The sequence below is a fragment of the Tiliqua scincoides genome, chromosome 8 (genome assembly GCF_035046505.1).
Source record: "Tiliqua scincoides isolate rTilSci1 chromosome 8, rTilSci1.hap2, whole genome shotgun sequence".
NCBI lineage: Eukaryota > Metazoa > Chordata > Lepidosauria > Squamata > Scincidae > Tiliqua > Tiliqua scincoides.
The window spans coordinates 32,607,921-32,620,996 of NC_089828.1; the positions used below are offsets into that span (position 1 = coordinate 32,607,921).

Consider the following 13,076-nt stretch of genomic DNA (forward strand, 5'->3'; position numbering starts at 1 on the left):
GCATTATTTCTCTTCCCCAGGAGAAGCCCAGAACCTTCTGCATGCACAGCATATGCTCTATCACTATTGCTGAGCCATGAAACTCTACAAAAGAACCCTCCAGCCCAATACTGTCTTCTGACTGACATTGGCTCTCCAAGGTCATAACCTCCTAGCTATGGTCTGATTGAGATTACTATAAATGGAGGTGCAAAGGTAGCACTCATGGGGAGAAGCACCTTTGTCCAGCTCAGACTGGCATGACAGCTGCACCCCTTTCCTGGAGACAGCAGATCTAATACTCATGCTTTGATCATATCAAAACAACTACAGTATACTGTAATGTAATGTTTCTTGAACTGTCTCGGGACCCACTAGGTGGGTTGTGAACCAATTTCAGGTGGACCCCCATTCATTTCAGTGTATATTTTATTTTTAATATTTTAGACTTGATGGTATCATGGTATGTGACTGCATTTGGAGAAACGTTACAGATCTGTACTTTGAACAGGCTACTATGTATATGTTTTACAATGACAGGCAATGGGACTTACTCCTGGGTAAGTGTGGGTAGGATTCCAGCCTAAGATTGTTAAAAATTTTCTCGCTTGGTGATGTCATTTCCAGTCATGACACCACTTCCGCTGGGTCTTGACAGATTCACATTCTAAAAAGTGAGTCCCGGTGCTAAATGTTTAGGAGCCACTGCTGTAATGTAATGTAATCACTCCGCCTGGGACAGAAACTACAGGTGATCCAAATACTCCAGCCAAGTCACTCTCAGGAATCTAACGTAGGGAACACGCAATTCTCTTGCCCGTCCACTGGCTTCAGATATGTTTCTTGGTTGGACAAGACAAATGACAAGGCACACTTTTACAGCCTAAACATTTTGATACCAGCATATTTTAAGGATTATTTTCTCCCATATGAGCCTGACTGAACATCTTCAATAGGAAGCTGTCATATACTGAATCAGACCACTGCTGCATTTAATTCAGCATCATCCACACAGATTGATAGAGCTCTCCAGGATTTTATATAGAAATTTTACTTTGCCCAACCCAAAGATTAAACCTGGGAATTTCTGCGTTGTACAGTACATAATGAGCTAATCCCCTTCCATTCAGTACATCATCCCACCATTTTCCAGCTCTCAGCCAGTAGTGATGCAGGACAGGACTCTACCAAAGATAGACTTAACCCAGGGGTGTCCAAAGTTTTTGGCAGGAGGGCCACATCATCTCTCTGACATTGTGTCAGGGGCCAGGGGGGAAAAGAATTTACATTTAAAATTTGAATAAATTTACATAAGTTTACATAAATGAATATATTAAAGATGAACTTATATGAATGAATGAAGGTTTTGCAATAGCTCAAGGCCTATAAAGGCCTTACAGAAAGCAAGGCTGGCCTTTCCTTCGCTGCCGCTACTGCATCACAGATGTGAAACAACAAGCAGTGGAGGGAGCCCTCATCTCACATGAAAGGTCAAAAGTTGCTCTCACACTGAGAGCAGTTGTGTTGGGCCAGTGTGGGCTCCAACAAATCTCCAGAGGACCTGAGGCTCACTGGAGACTAGGGACTCCTTGAGGGACACAGAGAGGCCTCGAGGGCCACAAGTGGCCCCAGGGCCAGGGTTTGGGCACCCCTGACTTAACCTGTGGAAATCCACCATGTTTGAGTGGCCCCTTTTTGGCCCTCTCTTCTTACTCAGTGAAAATGGTTTTATTTAGCATACACTTCCTCAATGATATTTCTGTTTGTTTTTGTGATGCCTGTGCTACTTTTATGAGTGATGTCTCAATTGATCTAGCTTTGCTTTTGTTAACCTGTATGCTCCTTTAAGTGTTGAAAGTATTATTGTTATTATTAAGAATATTTATATACCGCTTTTCAACAAAACAGTTCACAAACGTTTTCACAGACAAAATCAAATAACTGACTAAATAACTGTCTCGAAAAGGTTCACAATTTTAAAAGATATACAAGAAATATCAGCAAACAGCCACTAGAAAAGACGCTGTGCTAGAATGTAGCACACTTCAGGTAGCATATAAATAATAATAATAATAAGTTCCATTAAAGAGCTATATGTGCTCCTGATGCACACCTGATTATATTAAGCAGCCTTAACTATTAGGATCCTGCTTACTTCTTAGGGTTAAGACAAGTTTCCTAGGGAAATATTTATTTGCTGGAGGGGGTGCCTTGTTTAACAGCTCCCCTTTCTCAGAAACCTGTAGATGTCATTTGGCCATACTTGTAGGAAGAGAAATTCCTATTAGGAGGACTTTTCCTATCTGGGGGTTGGGGGCCTGGGGGGGCTTCTGAGGGAAAGGTTTTTGGTACAATGCTAGTCTTCCCTTGCAGTACAGCCCCCATACCTCAGATATTATCTGGCAGAAGCACTCCAATGAGGACAGTACACTAGGATGAATACCTATAGAGCAGAGATTTTAAACCTTTTTCATCTCACGGCACACTGAGGAAGCACTAAAATGGTCAAGTCACACACCATCAGTCTGTTGACAAATGACAAGGCACACCATATGCTGGTTGGGGACGGGTTCACATGCCCCCCTGGCCATACTAATAAAGACCCTCCACCACAAACTCCCGCTGCACACCTGCAGACCTTTCATGGCACACTGGTTGCAAATCACCGCTATAGAGCAGTGGTTCTCAAAATTCTCAGCCAAAAACCCACTTTTTAGAATGACAATCTGTCGGGACCCACTGGAAGTGATGTAATTAACCAGGAAGTGATGTAATGGCTGCAAGCAACATCATCAAGCACAAAATTTTTTTTAACAACCCTAGGTTGCAATCCTGCACACACTTACCCAGGAGCAAGTCCTATTCACTATCATTGTTGAAAGCACACACTTAGTAGCCTGTTCAAAGTACAGATGGGAAACATTTCCCCAAACGCAGTCGCACACAATTGCAGCATCAAGTCTAGATATTAGAAATATTGAATGAATGGGGGGGACCCACCTGAAACGGGCTCAGGGCCCACAGTTTGGGAAACAGTGGTAGAAGGGAACTCCTACTAGGTAGCCATTTCTGGGGGGGTGGGGGCCTCTGGGGGGTTCTTATTTGGCAGGAGGCCCAGCTGGAGAGACTGCTGAGGCGGGGGTCTCTGTCAGTCCCCCCAGCGCCCTCCCTTCGGGGGAACCCCCGCTCACCTTCCTCTGCAGCTCCCAGGCGCCGAGGCAGGCCTTGCCCAGCTGGGCCGCCAGCAGCCGCTCGCCGCCCAGGAGGGTCAGCCCCCGAGCCGAGCAGCCGCCCCCGCCGCGGTACCCGGCCACCGCCGCCCCCGAGCCCACCTCCCACGCCCAGCAGCAGCAGCCCCCGCCCCCGGAGGACGACGAGCCCCCCGGGGCCGCCGCGCCCTCCGCCGCCGAGACCAGCGCCACCTCCACGGGGCCTCCCCAGCCCGCCGCCATGTCGTCCGGCCCGCCAAAGCGCCGCGCGACACGCCTCCCTCTCTGCGCGTGCGCCGGAGGACCCTCCCCGCCCCAAACTTCCGGGCTTCCACACACAGAACGACCCTCCTAGGAATGCTTTTCTCTATGCCCCCTGCGAGAGATATGAAGGTGAAAACCTTCACGCCGTTCTCCTGACGCTCTGTCCCTCTGAGTAAAGCTACCTCTCCTGCCAGTGTACACTGGTCCCTCCATTGTGTAGTTCGACGCTCTATCCCCTCAAATATCTATGGTAAAACTCCCACTCCAGCTAAGAAGTGCATTGATCCCTGCACTTACACTTCGACGCTCTATCCCCTCGGATATCTACGGTGAAAATCCCACTCCAGCTACGGTGTACATTGATCCCTGCATTGTATACTGGATATTGATGAGGATTGTGATGATGTTCATGCATTGCAGCCTCATTTTATTTTTAATTTCTAAATGCACATTTATTAGAATAATAATGGTAATTGTTCCTGGCTTAATCTAAAGATCTGAATACATTTTATGTCTTAAATAAATATATTTATTTAAAGTATATTATTTAATTTAATTATTTAATATAAAATTTAAAGTATAATATTTAAAATATTTATATTTATTTATTTAAATTAATAAATTAAATATTAATTTAAAATTTTATATTTTTAATATATAAATATTTTAATATTTCCTCCATTTTCCTTTTCAAAAAAACATTCAGGGCAACTATTTGAAATACTTACACATTGATAGCCTTTGATGAAATTTTTAAGCAAAGCAAGAAGCTGATGCCTCCCTTCCAACTCTTTTTTTGTCCTAGTTCAGGGGTCAACAACCTTCTTCCACATGGGGGCCAGGCATCTGATCCATCAATGGTAAGAACACATGCACGTTTGACACCTGTGTGCGAACCTCCCGCTTAGCTAAGGAAAAAAAGAAGAGATGGGCATGATGTGGAGAGATGTACACCCCGATAATGATGCTGAAAGGACTCTTCAGCCCTTGGTCTGTTTTCAGCAGTATTTCTCAACATTTATCTCCACTATACCACTTTTGCATGATCCACCTATTGGAAGCACCACCAGAAGTAGCTGGTGATGACATAATTGCCAGTTAGTTGTGGGTTGGGAGGCCAGTTGCGATGTGACAAACATCAGTAAGAAGCTCTGGGTGGACAGGAGAGCTTTTCACAGTATGCTTTGGAGCTGTGCCCATTGAGCTAAGCCTCCTACCGAAGTTTGTCACATCATGTTGCTCATTTTACTGCTCTGCAGCAGATGTCTAAGTGTCCCACAAGTACCACCAGACACCACCTCAGGTACCACTATCGATACCCATTCCACTGGTTGAGAAACACTGATTTACACTGTAAGCCTAACAAACTTGAATTCTTTTTTAGTACCACTATGGGCTGAGTGGACATAACTTTTTGGGACTACTGGCCAGATGGTTTCAGGTGGCAGTCCAAAGGTGGCCTGCAGGTGGTAAGTGGATCATAAATGGTGGTGAGAGTGATAAAGCAGAACAGGTTGTCCTATAGCTCAAAATACAACCTCATAAGCTGCTAAGGCTACAATACTATCCATACTTTTTGGGAGTAAGCCTCATTGACTATCATGGGACTAACTTCTGAGTAGACACGCACAGGCTTGGGCTGTAATACACAAACATAAAACCAAGCCAATTTGGATAGGCTATCAATTAACTCTTTATTGGTTATTACCTCCTTATTAACTTCTGTAAACTTGTAGCAGTACAAAAATAGTTTTCTTTGAATTATAATGCATTTCAGGAAATTACAGCAAAAGAAAGGAGGTTGTTTGCACCCCTCCCCACTCTACGCACAAGTTTAGTTTGTACCAAGTTCCAGCAAAGGAACTATTAATACAGACAGTGGTACTGGTACCAGACTTAAAACAAAAAAAGAAAATAGACAAGGAACGTGGACACTTCTTGCATTATAGTACTGAAGGCGTCATAACAGAGGTTCAGAACAAAACAGAAAACTATTTGTTAAATGTGACACTTAACAGGTAAGATGCAGTAGTAGTCAGTGACTTCCAGTTAAGGAGACAGCAGAAGGCAATTGCAGTGGCACATGCAGTCCTTTATATCATTATAAGGTGCATTGTTAGGTGGTAAACGGACTGCATCAGAAGGTATACACATTAGGGGGAGTTAAGAAGGTATGGATGATTATAGAGTTCTTAGATCCATGGGGAGAGAAGAGCCTGGCAAAAGCCAAGCATGCCCTTCTTTGGAAGGACTGATGCAACCCCCTGGAAACCTTGCCTATGTGAGGCTCTTGTGTGTGCACAGGAGAAGCACATGAACTCAGCTTGCTTCCAACAGGGCAGGAGAAGTTTCAAATGGACTGCATGCAGTGTGATGAAGCTGATAGGAAGGCTTGAGTGTGGGGATTCATGCACAATCAAAACTAAATTTAATGAGCAAGAAGAAGTGTTCTTAAGAATTTTCTTGCATGTTCTCAGGGTAACTGAGCCAGCTTCCAGCATTGTAGCTCTCATAAGATTTGTTTCAGATAATTATTTTGCTCCTTGGATGATACACAAGCCAGCCTATATTAACTTCAGGAATGCACAACCACACATTGAACAGTTCGTACAAAGGTTTGGGCTAACAGTATCCGTGCTAAGAAATTCTCTCCTCCTGCAATAAGGGGGATTTCCTGGGCGTGGTTGCTGTTGTCCGAACCTTGTAGCCCTTCGTATGAACAGCTAATTGAATGACTGGGCATTCCCAATTATTAGAGTCCATGGTTTTACAAACACACTGCTCAGCATTTTGCTTATTTGGCATAAATAACAGATCAGAATTGTTAGGAAATGGCAGTTCATGCAAAAGCCCCATAGACCACTGCTTCTCTCTCCCCAGACACAGAAATAATCGGCCAACATAACACAGAGATACAGATTTTTTTTTTTTAAAAAAGGAAATATCTCCAGTTTGCAGTCCTTGCAGCAGATAGGAAGAAAAGCCCATCTGTGCCCACACAAAAGCTTAAGACACACAGCCTAGTCCGTCTCATTGTCATCATCCGTTACACTCTGCCCATTCATTGCTGGCGAGTCATAGTGGCCCTGGGACAGGTCTTCAAAGTCATGGCTAGTGGTAGGGGAGATAATGTCAGGGCTGGTGTCACAGGACTCAGTGCTCTGCTCTGAGGTAGCAATAGTTGTGGCAGTACTTTTGGGGATTGGATCAAAGTCATCATCTTCCAAGATGGGAGATTCATGAATATCTAGAAAAGCAGAAAGAGAGAGTTGTTACAGAATATCACAGTAGACTACAAATGGAGAGTCTGTTTTGGCAAAGAGGGATGCCCTGGATTTAGCACTAGCTTGCCAACAGAATGACAGTATGTGCTGGTTGTTGAAATCAGGCCCTGATCGTTATTCTTCATATTCATGTCCTGCCTTTTTACAAAGAATACACACAAAGCATCTTACATTAAATCAGTATAATTCAAAACAAGATTAAAATATAAAACAGAAACAAAACACTCCACCTAAAAGGCAGTTATCCAGCGGTAGCCCTAAAAAATGTTTTAAAGAGAGAGAGAGCTACAAGTCAGGAAGTTCCTAGTTTGTATTTTGCCTCTACAGCAGTGATTTTCAACCTTTTTCGTCTCATAGCATACTGACAAGGCACTAAAACTGTCAAGGCACACCATCAGTTTTTGGACAACTGACAAGGCACACCATGCTGTTGATGGGGGCTTATATCCCCCAATGGTCCTATTAATAAATGACCCTCCACCAAACTCCTGCAGCACACTTGGGGACCAGTCACAGCACACCAGTGTGCCACGGCACAGTGGTTGAAAATGGCTGCTCTACAGGATATTCGGCTGGTGGCTTTAGGTCAATCCACAATCTCTCTTTCTCAATTACAATATGAGGATAATTATGCTAACCTACCTCACAGTGTTGTTTTAAGGCTTGCAACAAGAAGTTGTTTGTGAAGTGCTGGACAAGTGCTAGTTAATAAATATTAATAATAATTGCAAGCCAGTGGTTAAGAATTAGGGCATGGGTTCTCAAAGCATGGGCTGAGATCCCCAGGGTGGTCAAGAGCAACCTGGAAGAGAGCCATAAAGCTGTGAAGAACTAGGCTCAATCTCTGAAATCTAGGTAGGGCTGGGAAGACCCCCGTCTGAAAACCTGGAAGGTCATTGCTACTGTGGGCAATACTGTTACTGTCTCACTCCAGGGATTCTTAAAGTGTGGGTTGCAATTGAGGAGGGTCAGATCAATTTCTCTATTTGTGAACCTTGGGATTGAGGTAATTAATTGGGTCCCTTTAGGGAGAAGGGCGGGATATAAATAAAGTTTATTATTATTAATCACTACAACAAATATAATTGAAGAAAAAATGAATACAAAATGGAGATACTCACTGCTAAATGCTTCTGGATACTGTTTTGCTAACTTCCCTTTCAGTGTTCTGTAAAAGATAGAAAGAACTACTTATAAAGAAGCTTATTGGAAGGGGAAAAGGAGAATTATAAACAACTCTGTGAGAAAGAAAAAAACAAACTACAGTCCACTCCAATTTCCAGAGTCTGTATAACAGAGCACTATTAGGCAAGGGGCTGAAGATTCTGTGATTCCACAGGAATCCTGCATAGAGGCAAAGTCTGACCCTGAATCTTGCTTCCCAAGAATCTCAGCTGTAGAGAGGGGCAACTGGTGGGCAAATTATTCTGACATGCTCCTGTTGCTTCCGCAACACTGCCTTCCCTCCTTTTTCTTCCATGGCTCAGTGAAGACCCAGGAACCAGAAAAGGGGATTAAGCAGAAGGACCTGGATGTCAGGAAGATGATCCGCCCACCCACCTGATTCTCCGGAAAATGCTGTCTAGGTCTTTCTTCATCTCCACCAGGGTGCGGGTATGGTGGAGGAAGCGCTCGTTCATTTGCTGCATCCGGACGTTGGACAGGTTGTTGAAATTGAGCAGCATCTCATTGGTTTTTTCAAATCGGTCAAGCCTGAATGGAAAGATGACATGGTTGGCTCAAATTTTTACACACACCCTTGTCCTCCCTGGGGTGGGCAACCGTGGGTGTGTGTCCAATATTAAGGAGACACTTGGAACTTGGTTTACTTGGTGAGAGAGGACAGAAGCCTCTTATTGCGATTTTCTTGTGCCTATGCTCAACTAAGGGAACCAAATCTTTCCAATCAAGCCTCTCTTGGGCCTTCTGGAAAGGAAGGTTCCATTTAGCTACCATGGCTAATAACCACTGAGATACTTGATATTCTTTAAGGTTTTTCCTAGCCTTAGGAAGGTATCTAACAGCCCAATCCTAAAGGTGGTGCCACTGCTACCACTGCATCCTGCATCCGTGCGGCAGACACTGGAGGTTTCCTTGGGGATAGGGGACTTTCATTCCCTTCCCCCGGGGAAAGCCCCAAGCCCCACAATGGGACTTCTCAAGTCTGTGCTGGCTGTTTTGCCAGTACAGAGTTGAGAGACTCCATGTCAAGCCTTCCGGCCTGACACGGAGTTCAGGATCCGGTGAAGCAGAGCTCCACTGGTCCCACCCCCTTCCGCTCTGGTTCTTTCCCCTGCCCCACCCTCCGCCCCAAGGCCACACCACTGCCCAGAGCTCTTACTGAGCTCCAGGTGGCATCCAACCAGTGCTGGGCTCAACACTGACTGGCTCTGGGCTAGCGCCGGTGCTGACTCAGTGTAGGTTGTTGCAGATGTGGCTTATGGCACATTTGCAACACCCAGTGCAGGTGGTATACCACCAGTGCTAAAAAGCTCAGGATTGGGCTCTAAGGCAGCAATTCCATGCACAATTTCCAAGGAGTTAGCTCAATCACATACAATGGAACCTCCTTCTGAGAATATATGCATGGCATTTGCATGGTAGACCAGGGCTTTCTGCACAAATGTTGTGGCAGTAAATCCCACAAATTCAGTGCATTCTGGGACAAAAGTCTCCTTTTTAACAACAGTCCTCCCCTGCTGTGATTCTTCAGCATCTGGTATGCAGACTGCCACTGAACAGAGAGTTCCTGAATACTCATTGTGACTACTTTTCCTTTTTCCTCTTATATGAATTTGTCCAATTCCCTTCTGGAGCCATCTAAACTAACAACCATTATTACATCTCATGGCTGTATGCTACACCAGTGGTTCCCAACCTGGGGTATGTGTACCCCCAGGGGTACTTGCAAGGACCTTTAGGGGTACTTGAAAAAGAAGTGAATAATGGTTGGAAAAGGAAACAGAGGCTGTTAATTATGAAAGCCTCCTATTCCCTGCACAAGAGGACATGCATGCCTATTCTCCTACGCCAGTGGTTACCAACCTGGTGTATGTGTACCCCCAGGGGTACTTGCCAGGACCTTTAGGGATACTCTAAAAAGAATGGTGGAAAAAGGCAGGTCTGTATTAGAATGCCTTGCAGAGCTGGCAAGGCAAGAAGGAAGGCAACTGGTAGGCTGCAAAGCCCCACCAACTATTAGCTTTTGGTGACCAAATTGTGTATTATCAGATATGGATCAGTAGTTGAAAACATATAAATTTGGAATAACAGCAACTGTATTAATTGCAAACACTTTCCTAATAAGAGGGGTATAATTTATGGAAATGGGCTGCCAAGGGGTCTGCAAGTAAAATAACACTGGGAACCAATGAGCTACACCATTAATTCTGCATTCTGTGAAAAAGGACTCTTTTTGGTCTGTCTGGAATACCCTGCTAATCAATTACACTGCATAACCTTCTGTTCTAGTATTATGGAAGAAAACCTTTTTCTCTTCCCATATCATTTTGTAAACCATTCTTGTCATCTTTTTTTAAGAAAAAAAAGCCACAAATGCTTTTGGGAATGTGCCCCAGCCCCCTAATCATTTAGAGCTCCCACCCAGGACAAAGTAGTATTTGTGAGATTGGTTGCTTTTTTACTGTTTTTCATGCAAGGTGAAGTAATCTCTTCTTCAAAGCTTAATAACTGATTGCTGCTGGTGTATGAGTGATCTAAATTTCTCTGATGTTGTAAGAAGATGAAGAAATTCATTTCGAGCTAAACAGCAAAGTAAAAATTAAATACATAAAATGAATTTCCTTCATTTTTAAAAACATGAATGACAAGACAAGGGAAAAGACCACACAATGCCAGAAGAGAGATGCATAAGCTCCTTACACGTACCCTTAAATCACTAGCTTCTTATCGGCCTAGAAAGAAGTTAGGCGAACAAAGTAGAAAAATATAGCAAGGGAGAAAAGATGGAGCTGTAACAAAGGAACAGAACTCACATGTTCTTCTGAGCCAGGATGATGGCGTTCACATCTTCTGAGTTCACCATACTGAGCACCCGGCTACAGAAGACACCAGAAGCACTGGGCTCCATCATAGAGGGTGCTGATTGCCTGTGAAGGGCACAAAGATGGATGAAAGGGGGGGTAGGGTGGGGAAGGATGGCAATATCCTACACCCTGAAACTATGACAATACCGTTGTTTCCACTTATTTAATTATTTTTATTCCACCATTCAGTTCCCAGAGGGGCCCCCAAGGCAGCTCACAAACAATAAAAGACAATGTTTACACCTTACTATATTCCCCCCCCCCCATTACACCTGGTAAAATATCTTATAATAATCAAAACAAGATAAGAAGCAACAGGGAAACATAAACCAACAGAACAGGGGAGAATCAACCGAAAGGGGTAGTTCACATGTGAGGAGGAATAACTTTTCCCAGGATAGCACGTTTGCATGTCTCATCCATGATGAATTTCTTAGTGATGAATTGGGGCTGATGCCCCCCCCTTTCCGATACCAACACACACTCATCTTTGATCAATTCAAGAAAAACTGGTGGCTTTTCATTCGGAAGTCTTTAGTCTTCTATTCCATCACATAACTTGCTTCCACTTGCTTATATTATCAATAGATATACTTCCTGGTATCTTCCCTTCCTATGGAGCAGCCATCCGCCTTCTCTCACATAGATGCTTTCCAAAAGGCTCATACCCAGTAGACGGATGTTTCCTCGCCTCTGGAGGGTCCCTCTCACTTTGGCACTTAGCAAATAATTTTTGTTGTGCCAGGTAATTCAGGTCCTCCTCCACACAGCAAGTTGAAGGGGAACAACTCATCTACCCACCAACCAAGGTGGTAGGGCCCCATGGCCCCTCCAAGAGGCAAAGCCCAGTTCCCAACAGTCTGCCTGCCCTCAACTCTTCCCCTAAGACAGTGTTTCTCAAACTGTGGGGTGAGACCCACTATGTGAGTTGTGAGCCAATTTCAAGTAGGTCCCTGTTCATTTCAATGTGCATTTTATTTTTAATGTATTCAATTTGATAGTATGTGACTGCATTTGGGGAAACGTTACAGATCTCTACTATTAACAGACAACAACGTATATGCTTTTAACAATGACAGTCAATGGGGCTTACTCCGGGTAAGCATGGATAGGACCGCAGTCTTTGGGATGTTTGGGGAATTTTTTTCTTTTTAAAACAGATCAGCAACTGCTTGAGAGGGTTAGGAAGGATCTTTTTTATTTTAAATACATTTAAAAATGTATACTTCTGTAAACTTTTAGTACACTTGCTTACTCAATTAACTGATTTTATTTTATTTGTTGTATTGGGGAGGCACTAAAAATTTTCCAGCTTGATGGCCATGACGATACTTCCAGCTTAATGACATCACTTCTGGTGGGTCCCAACAGATTGTCATTCTAAAAAGTGGGTCCTGGTGCAGAATGTTTGAGAACCACTGCGCTAAGGTGTACAGTATAAGATCTTCCCCTAAGATCGTCTCCCCAACAATCACCACCTTCTGTGCAGGGGCATGCAGTGGGCAGGGAGGCAGGTGAGCCAGAGCTGCCCCACCAGAGTCCTTCAAGATGTGCCACTGCAGTGGGAGGCACCCAAAACCCGTGCGTGGGTTGTGGGTGCTTGGGTGCCTCTCACAGCGGCACATCTCAAAGGACTCCAGTGGGGAGGTTCTGCCTCCCCACCCACTGCACTTCCCTGATCCAGCGGCAAGGAGTTCCACAGACAAGGTTGTGGGTTCTTGGGTTCCTCACATGGCAGCAGCGCTTCTCAAAGGACTCCGGTGGGAAGGCTCTGCCTCCCCTGCCTCCCCACCCACCACATGCCCCTGATCCAGTGGCAAGGTAAATAACTCCTTTTCTTCATGCCCCCCACCCCATGTCTTCCCCTTTCCCCATGGCTCGGCAAAGCCACACCCCTTAAGGCAGTTTCTACCCCATTCCAGGCAAAGCCGCACCTCTAAGGCCCCCCTTTGAAGTCACAGACACTCCAAGCCCCGCCTCCTAAACAGGCCGCGCCCCTTAGAACGGACCCAGTCCACGCCACACCAAAGGCGTGGTCCCGCCCCCTCAGGCCCCTCCCCCTCCCACAGGGGTGGCCCCGCCCACCGCCAATGCCGTTAATGTCATACCCGAGCGAGGTCTCGCCGTGACGAGTCACATGCCGCACGCTCCAGCCGCGGTGACTGGGTGTGAAGCCGCCCGGGTGGCGAGCGGGGAGGGGAGCGAGAGAGTCCTTCGCTCAGGTCCGCCCCTGAACGCTGCTCCCGGCCATAGGCATACACACCAGCTGCTCTCACTTCCGGGTTGGAGTGGGT

The 13,076-nt window shown here is 45.2% G+C and overlaps 2 protein-coding genes across 2 annotated transcripts in view; both read right to left on the minus strand.

Moving 5' to 3' along the window:
- The window catches only part of WDR18 (WD repeat domain 18), a 35,917-nt gene extending 32,486 nt beyond the window's left edge, over window positions 1-3,431 (minus strand). The window contains exon 1 of the mRNA XM_066635559.1: window positions 3,171-3,431. Within this exon, the coding sequence (XP_066491656.1) occupies window positions 3,171-3,431 (261 nt within the window). The remainder of the gene's footprint in view (window positions 1-3,170) is intronic.
- Window positions 3,432-5,127: 1,696 nt separating this feature from the next.
- On the minus strand, window positions 5,128-13,053 carry KXD1 (KxDL motif containing 1). The gene is made up of 5 exons (XM_066635918.1): window positions 12,891-13,053; window positions 10,732-10,845; window positions 8,297-8,449; window positions 7,858-7,904; window positions 5,128-6,699 (listed from the first exon to the last, which is right to left on the minus strand). Exons 2-5 carry the CDS (start codon window positions 10,827-10,829, stop codon window positions 6,473-6,475), a joined length of 525 nt encoding a protein of 174 aa, XP_066492015.1. The 5' UTR covers window positions 10,830-10,845; window positions 12,891-13,053; the 3' UTR covers window positions 5,128-6,472.
- Window positions 13,054-13,076: the final 23 nt, after the last annotated feature.

What these genes read in the sequence shown, in the direction of transcription:
- KXD1 (XM_066635918.1), bottom strand. Translation starts at nt 10,829, where the DNA reads ATGATGGAGCCCAGTGCTTCTGGTGTCTTCTGTAGCCGGGTGCTCAGT. An exon ending in ATCCTGGCTCAGAAGAACAT is followed by an intron (nt 8,450 to 10,731) that starts GTGAGTTCTGTT and finishes CTTTCCATTCAG; the next exon opens with GCTTGACCGATTTGAAAAAA. An exon ending in GTATCCAGAAGCATTTAGCA is followed by an intron (nt 6,700 to 7,857) that starts GTGAGTATCTCC and finishes CTGCTTTTCTAG; the next exon opens with ATATTCATGAATCTCCCATC.